This window comes from Vicugna pacos, chromosome 12 (assembly GCF_048564905.1).
Source record: "Vicugna pacos chromosome 12, VicPac4, whole genome shotgun sequence".
Taxonomy (NCBI): domain Eukaryota; kingdom Metazoa; phylum Chordata; class Mammalia; order Artiodactyla; family Camelidae; genus Vicugna; species Vicugna pacos.
In genome coordinates, this window is record NC_132998.1 from 32731541 (window position 1) to 32745171 (window position 13631).

General features: G+C 32.4%; 1 protein-coding gene across 4 annotated transcripts in view; it reads right to left on the bottom strand.

Moving 5' to 3' along the window:
- Positions 1 to 13631, bottom strand: part of APAF1 (apoptotic peptidase activating factor 1) — a 74457-nt gene that overhangs the window by 46247 nt on the left and 14579 nt on the right. For all 4 annotated transcript variants that reach the window (XM_006214356.4, XM_072973189.1, XM_031683221.2 and 1 more), the window contains 9 exons: positions 12900 to 13012; positions 12676 to 12807; positions 11090 to 11328; positions 10530 to 10697; positions 9673 to 9804; positions 7191 to 7304; positions 6557 to 6741; positions 3051 to 3177; positions 2013 to 2138 (listed from right to left, as the gene is read on the bottom strand). In XM_006214356.4, coding sequence (XP_006214418.1) covers positions 2013 to 2138; positions 3051 to 3177; positions 6557 to 6741; positions 7191 to 7304; positions 9673 to 9804; positions 10530 to 10697; positions 11090 to 11328; positions 12676 to 12807; positions 12900 to 13012 — 1336 coding nt within the window. The remainder of the gene's footprint in view (positions 1 to 2012; positions 2139 to 3050; positions 3178 to 6556; positions 6742 to 7190; positions 7305 to 9672; positions 9805 to 10529; positions 10698 to 11089; positions 11329 to 12675; positions 12808 to 12899; positions 13013 to 13631) is intronic.

Below are 13631 nucleotides of genomic sequence, written 5' to 3' on the forward strand. Positions count from 1 at the left end.
CCTTACCTAAAATATGTCAGCATTTTGCCAGGATGTTTTTTTTAAAAAATTACCTGCAAGTCTATACATATGGCTTTCTAGAGCATAATTAGAATCTTATGAAAACATAACATTCTTCAAGGGCAAGATTTCACATGTTCATACAAATGACAGCAAGCAAAGGAGTACTATAAAGGGGATAGAATAATAGACTTTGGATGGGAAAAATTAAGTCTAGGACCTGGCTCTATCACTTACAAGTTGTGTGTCCCTAGACAAGTCCTTAATTTACCTGCATCTCAGTTTCCCCCTCTGTAAAATGGGAATACTTGTACCTCTGCTACACAAGGCTTGATGTCAAATGGCAAAGAACTTGATTAGTGGTCTGCTGATGTCAAGGTACTAATAACAATACTAAGTACAATACTAAGTACTAATAATAAGTAAAGGTAGATATCTCAGTGAAAAAAGTAAAGGCTTTAGATTCTGAGCAAAACCTAGCTTTCAACCCTGGCTCCATTAGTTATCAGTTAATATGAGCCTAGGAAAATGACTTCATCTCTGGATCTGTTTCCTTATCTAAAAAATGGACCAATATTCACTTTGCCAGTTGTAGTGAGAAACTGATAATGTAATAGGAGAAAGTGTGTCACATAAAGCCTCATGCAGTGTTAAGCTCTCAGTAAAAAGTGATCATCTTCCTAGTTACTAGGTAAGACAAGTAAGTCTGTTCCACTGAACAACAAACAAAAGAAATAAATTATCTAATGAATCTTCACTGGACTTTGGACTTTTAGAGGTACTAATGTCCCTCCTATAGCATTTTCTTTTTATCTTATCAAAACACTCCCCAGAGATGCAAAGAGTTTATTTTATTTTAAAGTTCTTTAATAGGTATTTCTGCTTCTTGATTTAAATGTTGAGTTCTTACAAAACAGAAACTTGAAGTCAATACTTTATGGTAGCTATTAATAGACTATAACCTTTAAAATTAAAAGTATAACCTTTAATACTGTGAACCAGAATACTACACACCTGTAATTTATATACTGTCCACTAACTATACGTCAATAAAAATTAATTAAAAAAAAAAAAACAGACACATGAGCCACACAGCTTTGACTCTGGAATGGCACAGAGCAGCCAACTCTAAGTCTGACTAAAGGTAGAGGCTATAGTGAATTAACAGACTGGCTGTAAAGACACCTACGGAGTACCACCTATCAAAAGATAGATTTTTCCAAAAATCTCAATTTAGTCTGGACACTCCAGAGCCCTCTTCAAGTAAGTGCAAAGTCCAGGAAAACTCCCAAGCCAACTTTCTTGCTCCCAGGTCCAATAAGGCCACCCCATCTAGCCAGATTCAGCATTCCACAACCCTTCTGGAAAAAAGCATGAAGTGAGGTTTCCCCTCCATTTATCAAATAAAGCATTCCCTGAGATTTCAGTTTCTCTAAAATTCCATATGAATACTCTAGTTAAAAGCCAAATTTAGAGACAAAAAAGAAAAATTAACAAAGAGAGAAAAAAACCCACAGGGTAATTTTTATATTTATGTTTTAGACTAGTAACCTGATTGTTAGTTTGTTCATCCATCTGGTGTTGCACTGAATATAAGCTAGTTCATAAAGGTAAAAAAAAAGTTTGGGTTGCATTTCACAAATTATATATTTTACAACGGGAATGTGATCTCAGATGATAATTTTGTGCAGCAACACTTCTAATCACAGTACACTCAAAGATTTCAACTGATACTTACCCCACAGACTTGCCAATAAATGTCAGGCAAATTCATTAATTTTTAATTGTTTTTCCCAGCTGCCTGGTAAATATCACAGGCTGATCAGCCTAGGCACTTTTGCAGGTGCTTAAAAATAAAAAAATTAATTTACAATGGATAAAAATTGGTTGGCCTTAAGTTAGCAGGTCAACAGGCAAGAGTCCTTTAACCCTACTTACTCTAGTCCTTCTATTATAGAAAAAGAAAATAAATTCTGTGGTGATTAGAACTCAAGAAGAAAATATTTCCCTACCTTCACTTTTTTATCCACTGAACAGGTTGCTATAAATCTGTCATCTGCAGAGAATGCACAGCAAAGCACTTCATCCTCATGAGCCTTGATCTCTAGAAGTTTCTCGCCTGTTTCAGCTTTAAATACCTGCACAAGCAACAACAAAATCTTTTTACTATAACCACTTAACCAGGGGCCATCATTCAATAAAAATCTTAGAAGATTTTAATCACTGTTATTTTGCAACAGAAACGAACTTTGGCAGTATCACTCAAAAAATCAGAATTTCTGTCAGAATTCAGATGCCTTAACATAGAGAACCACCCACTGTTAAATGTTTGTAGTATCAGTAAAAAGAACTGGCAATACAGCTTCAGTTCTTGCAAACAGTTTGGTAAATCCTTAACAATCAAATAGTAAACACCTCTTTCAACGTGCTTTATTTCTGCAGTCTAAAAGCCAAAGTTAATAAATCAGTAATGAAGTACACATACAGAAATAAGGCTTACAGTCATAGTCTTGCCATCTTAAATGTTTCAATTAATTTGATTTTATTTCCTTAAAAATCAAAAGACAGAGTACTAGTTTAAAGAAAAGCACTCATTCATGTTTTCTGAAAACAAATGAGAAATTAAAGAAAATTGCTTCAAACACCTTACAAAATAATCCAATTCCTATTTACAGTCAGAAATCTATGCCTGAGCCTGTGATAAAATAGGTATTTTACTTAACCACTGTTTTTTAATCACAGCCCTCTTCACTGTGCTATGAGGTCCTTACGTCTTTTATCATTTCCTCACTACCCTTAGCTGGCACGTGGATGACAGCAACTGACTGCTAGGGTAAAAGGCACTTCAGTGTCACCTGGCAAGTTTAGAATTATAAAACACACAACCACATCTGTTAAATGTAGAGAATGCGTTCATTAAATGACCAAGAGATCTAAATATTTCTCTTCTTAATGTGTAGTTTTCCTGAATTTTAGGATTTAAATATATCCCAATATGCACAGTATCAGGTACATGACTCTTCCAATTTTTCTCAAAAGATAGGCTTTACCTGTAAGGTTTTATCAGCTCCACAAGAAGCTATTCTTTGACCATCCTCAGAAAAACAAGCATGGTAAACAGCATCTGTATGGGGGCAGACAACTAACCGGGAGAGATTCTTGATGTTTTTTTTGTTTCTACACACAAGGAAAAAAATGAATAGAAACCCAATAAATAAAGTAAAAGTAATTATTTTCTTTCAGTAATATATCATCTTTTACATAGTTGTTTCCCAAAATGAAAAACTCTTAAAATTAAATTACCAACGTGTAAATGACAGCATAGATCACCTGAAGAAAAAAGCATGATATAATAAAGCAGCATTTTAAAACAAATGTTACCCTACATCAAGCAACCTGTCATGTGTCACAGTATCAGTGAGTTGGGAATCCAGTTAATCAAGTATGTATCACTTTCTATTTTCCTCTGATACATTAATAACATGTGCAGAGAAAACATTATATAAGGGTATCTTCAGAAAAAATCCTTTTTTAGAAGGAAAGAGCTATAGCAAAATGAACCTCATTTCCTAACTAAAGTATGACATTACACCCACCATGATGATGATGCACTTTAAAACTGCTTTTCTCTAACTACAACTATTCAGATACAGAGAAAAAAAGTAACGTTATTTTTCTGGTACCTTAATCTACTAATTACTCTCTATTTCACTAATATAGATATTACATTATTTCACTTAGGCTAAAGGGTAAAGGAATGTAATGTATACTAAAAATGGAGAAAATATTAAAAATGTCAAAATTCCACATGTATATATCCCAGTCATTATGGGGTAAATATGTTAAATGGCATATTTTAAGAGCCAAAGGTTTTCTGAAAAAAACACGTATTTTATATATACATATATAACTGAATCACTTTGCTGTACACCTGAAACATTGTATATCAACTATACTTCAGTAAAAAAAATTTTTTTAATTTTAAAAAGAGTTAAAAGTTAGGAATCAGATAAACCTAAAGGGTAACCCTGCTGCTGCTACTTATTAGGTATGTAAACTTAGGCAAATTACTTAACCTAGTAAGTTTCCTTTTCCTCATATGTAAAAAGTGAGTAATGATACCTGCTCTAAATAAACAGTGCCTGGCACAAGATGCCACTTGTTATTCTTTAAAAAAATTAACCACACATAAAACAGACCAAATGAAAAAAGGGAACACAAAGGTAAATCAGACTTAAATCTTGCCTACAATTATTAAACTTTACTAGAAGTGATAAAATAAACAACTATAAGAATTAGAGTGATGAGAATCTAGAAGAAAAACAGATAAGTTACTAGCAAAGTTTAGAGAATCAAATTAAGAAAATACTTCCCATTGATCCATCTACTCAATTCCTCAAAACTCAAAAAGTGACCTGTCAAATTGATGGGCATATGGTCAAAAAGTATTAGATAAATAACAAACAAATACACGAATAAATAATTTCTTTGAAAACTGAAACTCAGTTAAATTAAGCTTATACTATCCTAAATGCTCTACAGGGAAAAACAAAAAGCTTCCCAGTACTGAAAAATAACACATTCTTTGAATATGACCTGGTCAGACCCAATTTAAAAAATACAGCTATAAATGATTAACCATCCTATGAGAGAATACTACAGACTGAAATGCAGTTGATGAAACAAACAAACAAAAAAACTCAACAATTCAAAAGAGAACAAAGAACTAAACTTATGCCCATGTTTGATTATTAAAATTCTATTTCAGCCACTAACTAAAAACTAAAACATGAATTCAGTCAGTCTTCCACAAACTTCAACTAAATACCAACTATATGGAAGGCAACAACTAATATTTATTGAGCACTTTCTATCTTTCTATGATCTAGGTATGTCTGTACACACACACACACACACACACACACACACACACACACACACACAAAATGATACACAGCTGAAAAATAGTAGAGCTAGGATTCAAGCCCAGGCAGTCTAGGGCCAGAACCTGTTATTTTAACCTCCAAACGTCTTATACCACATAACAGATGGACAACAATGGGAGAAAAACAAGTAAACAATCACCATAAAATGAGACAATGCTACAATATTGGGTAAACAAGTATTCTAGAATACAGACATATCTTAATGAGTTAGGTGGCCGCTTCCAGGGAGTGAAACTTCTTCCCAAGAAAGTGTTAAAGAATAGTTAACTGGGAAGTGAGAAGGTAGGGGAACATAAGAAGTCTGACTTTTCATTTTATATCCCTCTAATACTGATTCTTTTAAATCAGGAATGTAGATTGCATTAAAATAAAAATAAAATCAATGAAAGATTAAAATTTTAAATTATAAAATTTTAAACTCTCTCCTTTATGGAACCTTCCTTGAATTCCTCACCCATCCAAGTCAATTACCCACGTTTCAGTTACACTATTTTACATACTTCTGTTGCATTCATCACATTATATTATCATTATTTGCTTAAACTTCTTTCTTCACTACTAGACTGTAAGCAACTTGGGGAGAGCTTCAGCATCCAGTAACAGTATTTAGCACATTAGAGAAACTCAAATGTTGAACTAAACTGAATTAGAGGAATCACCCATGGCAGCCTGAATTATTTGGAAAGAGGGTCTAGGGCTTTATAGATCACAGACAACAACCTAGAGGTCAATTTAGATATAAATTACACATATGAAAAGATGACCATTTACACTTATTATTTTTTAGCTATAAGAGAAGTATGGCATATAGAAAGAGCATGAAAAATAAAGCTAGACTCAGTCTAAATCCCATTCAGCAAGCCACATAAACTTAGTCAAGTCTTAACCTCTCCTTGCCTCAATTTTCTCATTTATAAAATAGGGCAAATTATATTTACCTTATAAGGTTGTTTTGAAGATAAAATGAATAACGTATGTGAGCATACAGTATAAAATAGGTATTAAAAAGATATTAATTTACCCTTTCCTTTTACTAATTGGTAAGATTAAGGGAAAAGCACAATTGAATGGCCTCTTTTAGGAGCTGGAAGAATCAGGATTCAGCAGAAGTTTAATGAGGGCTACATGCAAGGCAAAGTGCTCATCACTTTATATCCAACTTCTCATTTAAATCTTCACAAAAATAGTAGTTACCTCAAAGGACTGTTATCTCTATTTTACGTATGAGAAAGGAGAACCTGTAACTTGTTCAAAATCACAAAACTTTAAGGTTTAAGAACAGCATCTCAAACCTAGGTTTGTGGTTTCAAAAACAATGCTCTTTGCTACTATACCGTATTACAATTAGTAAAGCATTTGATATTAATATTCAGGATGACTTGTCAAAACTCATCTTTATAGGCAAGCTTCTATTTCTACAGACTCTTTGAAAATATGTATTTCTCCTATGGTTGTTTCTCTACAACTTTTCAATAAGTAAGAATGCCTATTAAAAGTTTGAGCCCTTTCCAAAGTAGTTAAATCTTCCTGGAGTGAACTTATTTGCTACCTGAAAAATAATGACATAGTTAGCAGTCTGCTCCCTTTGGTTTCTCTCCTAACCTACTTACATCCACTCCAGGTAAAGCATTCCATTATCGACCTCCTGCTTGGCCTGCAGCTTAGCTTGCTGATAAACCTCTGAAGTTTCCAGTTCACAGAGACCCAGTTGTACAATATTAGGAAATGGCTGTCGTCCAAGAAGATGTCCATTTAAAGATAAAAACTCCTGGAAATTCTCACAGACAGTACCATCCTATGAACACAATGAAACCTCTCAGAAACATAACCAGAGCCAAGATCTGACCTTTTTCTGATTCTGTGATCTTGTTACTTTAAAGGCTTAAATGAGATATCTTCTATATAAGCTAAAATTAAATAGCCAACCATTAGGTAACAAATACATACTGATCCTCTTCAGAATTCTAAACACAGTGTAAAAAAATCTCATTATCAAAATACTACTTTCTTAACACATTTTTTTTTTTTTAAACACTGAACACTTTACTTCCATGGCTTTCAAACCTCAATCCTATTCATATTCTCAGTAGGAGAGGAAGCAAAATAATTAGGATAATCAAAGATTAAAGTAAGAAAACTATTGCTCTTCACTTCTTCTATTTTGCTTATCTCCACTAATAAATCTAGAATTAAGTGTCAAAATGAGATGTCCTGTAAGGACTTATTCCCCATATTAATATATACCTTTTCGTCCAACATATGCCTGTATTCCACAAATTCATGAATCAGATGAGCAGGGCCTACAAGTTCTGTTTTTGCTTTAATCCAATCCAGGGAAAACATTAAAGCACATAGTTCCTTTAAAAACAAATAAATAAGATCAGGAGCACTGTTAAAGAGGTCAAAGTATTTTAAGTCTACCATCATTATCCTAACACTACTGAGAGAAACTAGATGTCTAGAGTTTAAGGATGAAAAGAACACATCATTAAGCGCTCCAAAGAAACATAAAATGGACCTTACACCTTGACTCAAAATAAATTTCAGTTGGATTTAAGATTTAAATGTAAAATAGAAACTTCAAAAAATACTAGAAGATACAGATATTTACTATTATTGTAACCCTGGGGTGAAGGAAACTTTTATAAGCAGGATATCAAAAGCAAAATACCAAAAAGAAAAATAGTGGTGTATTTAACCACATAAAAACTCAAATCTTTTATAGTAGAAAACAATACAAATAAAATTTAAGACAAAAAATAAACCAGGAAAAAGATTTATTTATAACATGTATGAATGATGAGGGCTAGTCTTTTTTATAGAAAATTCTAATAAAACAGTAAGACAAACATTCCAATAGAAAAATAGGTAAAGACAATGGATGAGAGCAAATTCACAAAATAAAAAGTACAAATGGCCAAAAACATCAGTAGTAATCAAAAAGAAACAAAAATTTACTAATTTTTAATATCAGATTTCTAAAGGCTAAAATGAATGCTACTGGCATCAGAAGAAATTAAAATTTCTCATACACTGCTAGAAGTGATGGCAATCAGGACACATTTCTAGAAGAGTTTCACAAACTGTATACACCACTTACCCAGAATTACACTTATAAATGTGTCCTAAGCAAGTAAGTCAGATAAGTATGCTTAAGCAATGTAACTGTCCATCAACCAACTGAACAACCATAATGTAGTTATATAAGTATGCAGCTTTACAAATTACGTCATTCTATATAAACTGACATAAAAAGATAACCATGAAAAAAAAAAGATATAAGACTACTTCTATTATGATCCCATTCTGGTTTTAAAGAACAAGTGTGTGTATCTGAGCAGCAAAATGATCCAGCAAAATACACACAGAAGCATTATGTACATCTGCAATGGTTGTGATCTTCGTTTTCTTCTTTCAGTTCTTCCCTAAACTTTTCCAATGAAAATAAGCCATTACCTTTAAAAATTAGAAATGAAGGCTAAAAAAATAAGAAGAAATTGAATTCTGTCACACTACCATATTATCAAAAGTTTTTAAAAAGATGCATTGACCGAGTAATTTCAGTTCAAAGAATTTCCAAAGGAAATAATTCAGGTGCAAAGACAAACAAGAATGTCCATTACAGCATCATCAGGGGAAAATAACTGAAAACAACCTAAATGTTCAATAATTACAGTTTGGTTAAGTAAGTAGGGCACAGATGTTTACTGGAATACTATCATTCCAATGTAGACTATTAAATGTAAACTGTATTTTGCTAGGTGAAGGAAAAAAAACAGGCTATGACAGTACGCCTTATTTGTAACCAAGAGATGATATACTTAAGCATAGAAAAATTACTCAAAGTACATATAGTTTTCCAAAATATTAACATTTTGAATAGTCGATAGTCATCACTTCAAATATTATCTACGTGTTGATGATTCCCAATATTTATCTTTAATCCATAATTTTCCCCAGAAATCCAGATTCACATTTCCAAGTATATACTCAGTATTTCCAGCCAGGTGTCTCAATATATTCTAAATGAGTCCCTAACCTTCCCTTCATCCCCCCAAAAATACTTGTTCGACCCACAGATATCCCCATCTCAACTCACAGCAACACTAATATTTCCACTGCACAAACCTGAAGTCATTTTGGACAATGCACATCAAATCCATCAGCAAATCATGATGATTCTACCCATGTATCATCACTTACAACGCACATCAAATCCATCAGCAAATCATGATGATTCTACCCACGTATCATCACTTTCTCTCTCCTTCTATGCTTTGTTCTTCTTCTGAGCACTCACTACCCCTTGACATAGTATATATTTATTTGTCCCATGTCAGTCTCCCACCAGAATGTAAATTCAATGAGAGCAGGGACTTAGTGCCTATGGTATATCCTTCATAATGAAGGACAACACCAGTACATAACAGGCACTCAATAAATTTGTTGAATGAATGAATATACTTTCCCACCTCCCATTTCCTTTTAAAACTTAAAAGCAAATCTATACCACCCATAAAGGATAGCTACAGGTATGAAGAATGAATCTTTAAGTGGTTCATTTATTGCAATTACTAAGGTACCTTTTGTCTACTGCAGGTAAAAACAATAACAAAAACAAAAATACTTACATACATTACAATCCTACTTTTAGCAATAAAATTGTAAACATAGGACAAAATACAAGTGAGATAAAAGAAAATAAATTTTAAATGGGTTATCTTACTTTGTGCATATTAGCACTGGCCATGTGATAGGCCAGAAAATTGTACCAATACATGCAGTCCTCTTGATCTGGAGAAAGAGTATGTAGCCGGCGATGTCTCTGGAACTGAGTGATTATCTTCTTGTGTAGATCCTGAAACCCAAACGAAACATTTCAGATGACAGAAATAATTACATAACCTAAGCATCACAGAACCTCCAGTTTCCAAAGCTATTTAAGAATGTATAGAGAGTCTCCCCACAAGATGCTTATTAATCACAAAAGGAAAAAATAATTAAATAATTTTTTCAAGTAACTTTACAGTGGAGAGCCAAACTTAACCAAGTAATCAATGTTAGTATCACTGATAAGACATATCAATACCCTGATATGATGCACTGAAAAGGACACAATGGCATTTCTGTGGTGTTATTGCCAAAAATATATGAACTTGATCTAGTAAGGAGAAAATATCAAACAAACCCAAACTAAGGGACATTGTACAAAATAACTCGCTAGCACTCTTCAAAAGTGACCATAAAATAAAGCTGAGGAAATTTCATAAATTTGAAGAAACTAAGGAAACATGACATTATCATGCAACATGGGATCCAGAATTAGATCTGAATCTCAAAAAGGACATTAGTGAGAAAGCTGGTGAAATTCAAATAAAGTCTGTGGATTAGTTAACAGTATTGTATCAATGTTAATTTTCTGGCTTTGATAGCTATATTATAGTTATGTAAAGATGTTAAAACATTGAGGGGAAGCTAGGTGAAGGGTATATGCATAGAAACTTTACTATTTTGCAACTTTTCTGAAAGTCAAAAATCATTTCAAACTTAGAAGTTAAAAAAAAATGTACAGAGTGCAAGTACCTGAAGCTGGCTGCGATTCTTCTCTGTAAGGAAATCTACTTGAAGATCATGTAGATAATAAAGAAATGATTTTCCATTCCGATCACAGAATAAGAGAGACTTATTAACAAACTCCTGCAGTATATCTTCAACTTCTTCAGTTTCCATGTCCCAGAGAATACATAACACCTAGAATCATTTTAAATGTATCACATTTAATGTATCACAATGCACAATGACCACAATCGCAGACAAGAAGTTAACACACAGAAAAAAATCGTATTTTAAAGCCCTGAATACGTGCATTTCATAAGCTCAAATAGAAAAGAGAAAGAGTTCCAAAGAAGTCAGATGGTCCTCCAGCTTCACTAGAACCACTGAGAAATAGGTAACTCATTTGAGTTCAACACTGAGCCCTTGATGGAAACTGAGAGCAGTGGGATTTCTACACCCTCCACCCCACCACTTCAGTCACACAGGTCTTAAAATTCCAATATTCTCTGTAACAACATCCTCAGTACTATACCAAAGGTTATATGCCATAAATACCCAATAACAAGGATTGTTGGTCCTTCTATTACCTTTGTAGGCACCTTAACATCCTTCTGAAGGATGGAAAGATCTGTATAATAATCTTTGATGTCTTCTCTTAGCATTTCAACGCTTATAGACATGGCTTCATCCAGAGCCTCATAATCGTAAGATGAAGATTTCCTTATCCTCTTAAATTGCTTATTTTGAAGCTGCTTGAGGTAGTACTCCCAGCGGTTGGGAAAATCACGTAAAAGTGCACCAATTAAAGACACTACAAGAGGAGAACCTAAAAAAAAAAAAAAAAAAAAGTCATTGTGTTAATATTGCCTCTTTCCAAATTACCACTAAGTTAAGAATCAGTTTATTCTTAAACAATTTCTGCTGCATGCTATCCAGAGCCTTAAAATATTTATACTTTTTAGGTATTCACTTTAGGTATTTCTTCTAAGGAAATCATTAGAAATGAAAAGTACTTCATTTTAAGGATATTCATCATAGCACTATTCACTATTTTAATAGTGAAAAATCTTAAATAACAGGGAAATGACTGAAAAAAATCATATTTTAATGTCCTGAATAATATCTGGTATATAATGTATCATAACATTATGCCACTGGTAAATTATTTTCAAAAGACATTTAATGACATGGGAAAATGCTCAAGATTTATTATATAAAAAGGACAAGATTCAAGATTATGCACTGCATTATAATCTCAATTTTTTTTTCAAGATTTTATATGTCCTAAAAGACTAGGAGAAATACTCTCAGGATACTAATAATTATCAGATTATGGATAATTTCTATTTTTTCTTTATCATACACACTTCTTTAAAATGTTTCAAAATGCACCTGCATCACCTTTATAAGGAATACAAATCAAGTCATAAAATATTATAAACTTAGGAAAAAGTCAATTAACTCAAAACCAAGTATCTATTTCCCAGCAGAAAGAAAAACAAGAAACTATTTACAAGCAGTAACAATGAGGGAAAAATAACCTTAAGAGTTGATAGATTTGACTTAATACAATTTTAAATTTCTGTGTGTCAAAAAAATACCACAAAGGAAATTAAAAGGCAGACAAAAACTAGGCGAAAATATTTGGAAAAATATGACAAAGAGCTAACAGTTTCCATAGTTATATTTAAAAATCAATTTAAAATATTTACATCACAAAAGAAAAGTGAGTCAAAGATAATTTCTTAAAATGCAAATATTCAATAAACAAGTAAAAACTTAAACTTCACTAATAAAAACTGCAAATTAAGCAGACAACACTTGTTTTTATTTATCAAATTAGAACACAATTTTTATAAAATTCCAACCAAAAAAATTTAAAGCTCTGACTCTCACATATTATATTTCTTATTCTTTGACAACAGAGGTCACATCTTCATCTCACCCTTTTCATACCATATTGTGGGTATTTGTTAAATATTATTTTAAATAATGAATAAGTAACAAAGTACTATTACCCATTTATGGTATCAGAGAAGAACCTAAAACACTAAATATTCTAGTAAAGTTTTTGGATGTTCGTGAGTTAAACTGTCATGTTCATTAGCCTACTTTACAAAAGGGTAAATTAGTATCTCTATAACCCGTTCAAACACAAAATAAATAATTATACCTTTACACTCTTTTATAATACTGTGAGCTTGTTCTGGCAAATCTGCTTTCTTCATATTAACAAAAAGAGATAAAATTTCAAGTCCTTTTTCTTTTCCTAAGCCACTCTCCACAGGGACTACATATTTAGGACCTGTGAAATCACAAGACAGAATAAGTAATTTGGTATGCCACATATTTAAATGTAACTGAGAACATAAAAGTACTATAATTAATAACTCTTACCCATTACTGAGTCTGTAACACTCTTGTCTCTGGTTGTAAGAAGAATCTGACACTGATTGTCAAAAGCTTTTAACACCCAAGGATCCCAAATATCATCCAAGATCAATAGAGACCTAATGAGAAAAAACTGATTTGAGTCACTAATGACATTTAAGTTTCATTAAAAAAAAAAAAAGAATGCCACTAGTGTTTTTTTAAATTTACAAAATTTTTAAAAAGTTAAGAATAAATGTCTATCTCAGTATTTTTCCTTTTTGATATCCCTTTCACAACATACTGATAAGGAAAAAAAATTAGAGACTTTCCCCCTCCCCTTCCACCCCAAATCACTATGTACTAAAGCTAAGTGGCTTATAAAGAGAACTGTGTAAACCATGTAAGTATTAGAAACCAGCTACCTAGTGTCTAAAAAGAACTATTCAAATAATGGGATTTTTCCAATTCAGTCTTTAAGCACCAAAACCAAACAAGAACTGGGCTCAGGTTAGCATTAAAGTGAATTATAAGACAATGACAATATTTGACCATTTTTTACCTACAAAACTAGAAATTTTGTATGTGCTGACCTAACAGGAAGCACCATCAAGAATATCTGATACACTAGTGGATTTTTTTTTCCATCCAAGAAATCAGTTTGTTTATTCATAATGACAAAGAACTTCTGTACTGATTCTTGATTGGTCCCTCCAAAAACTTTTTTAAACTCACCAGAACAAATGGAGGAAAAAAAAT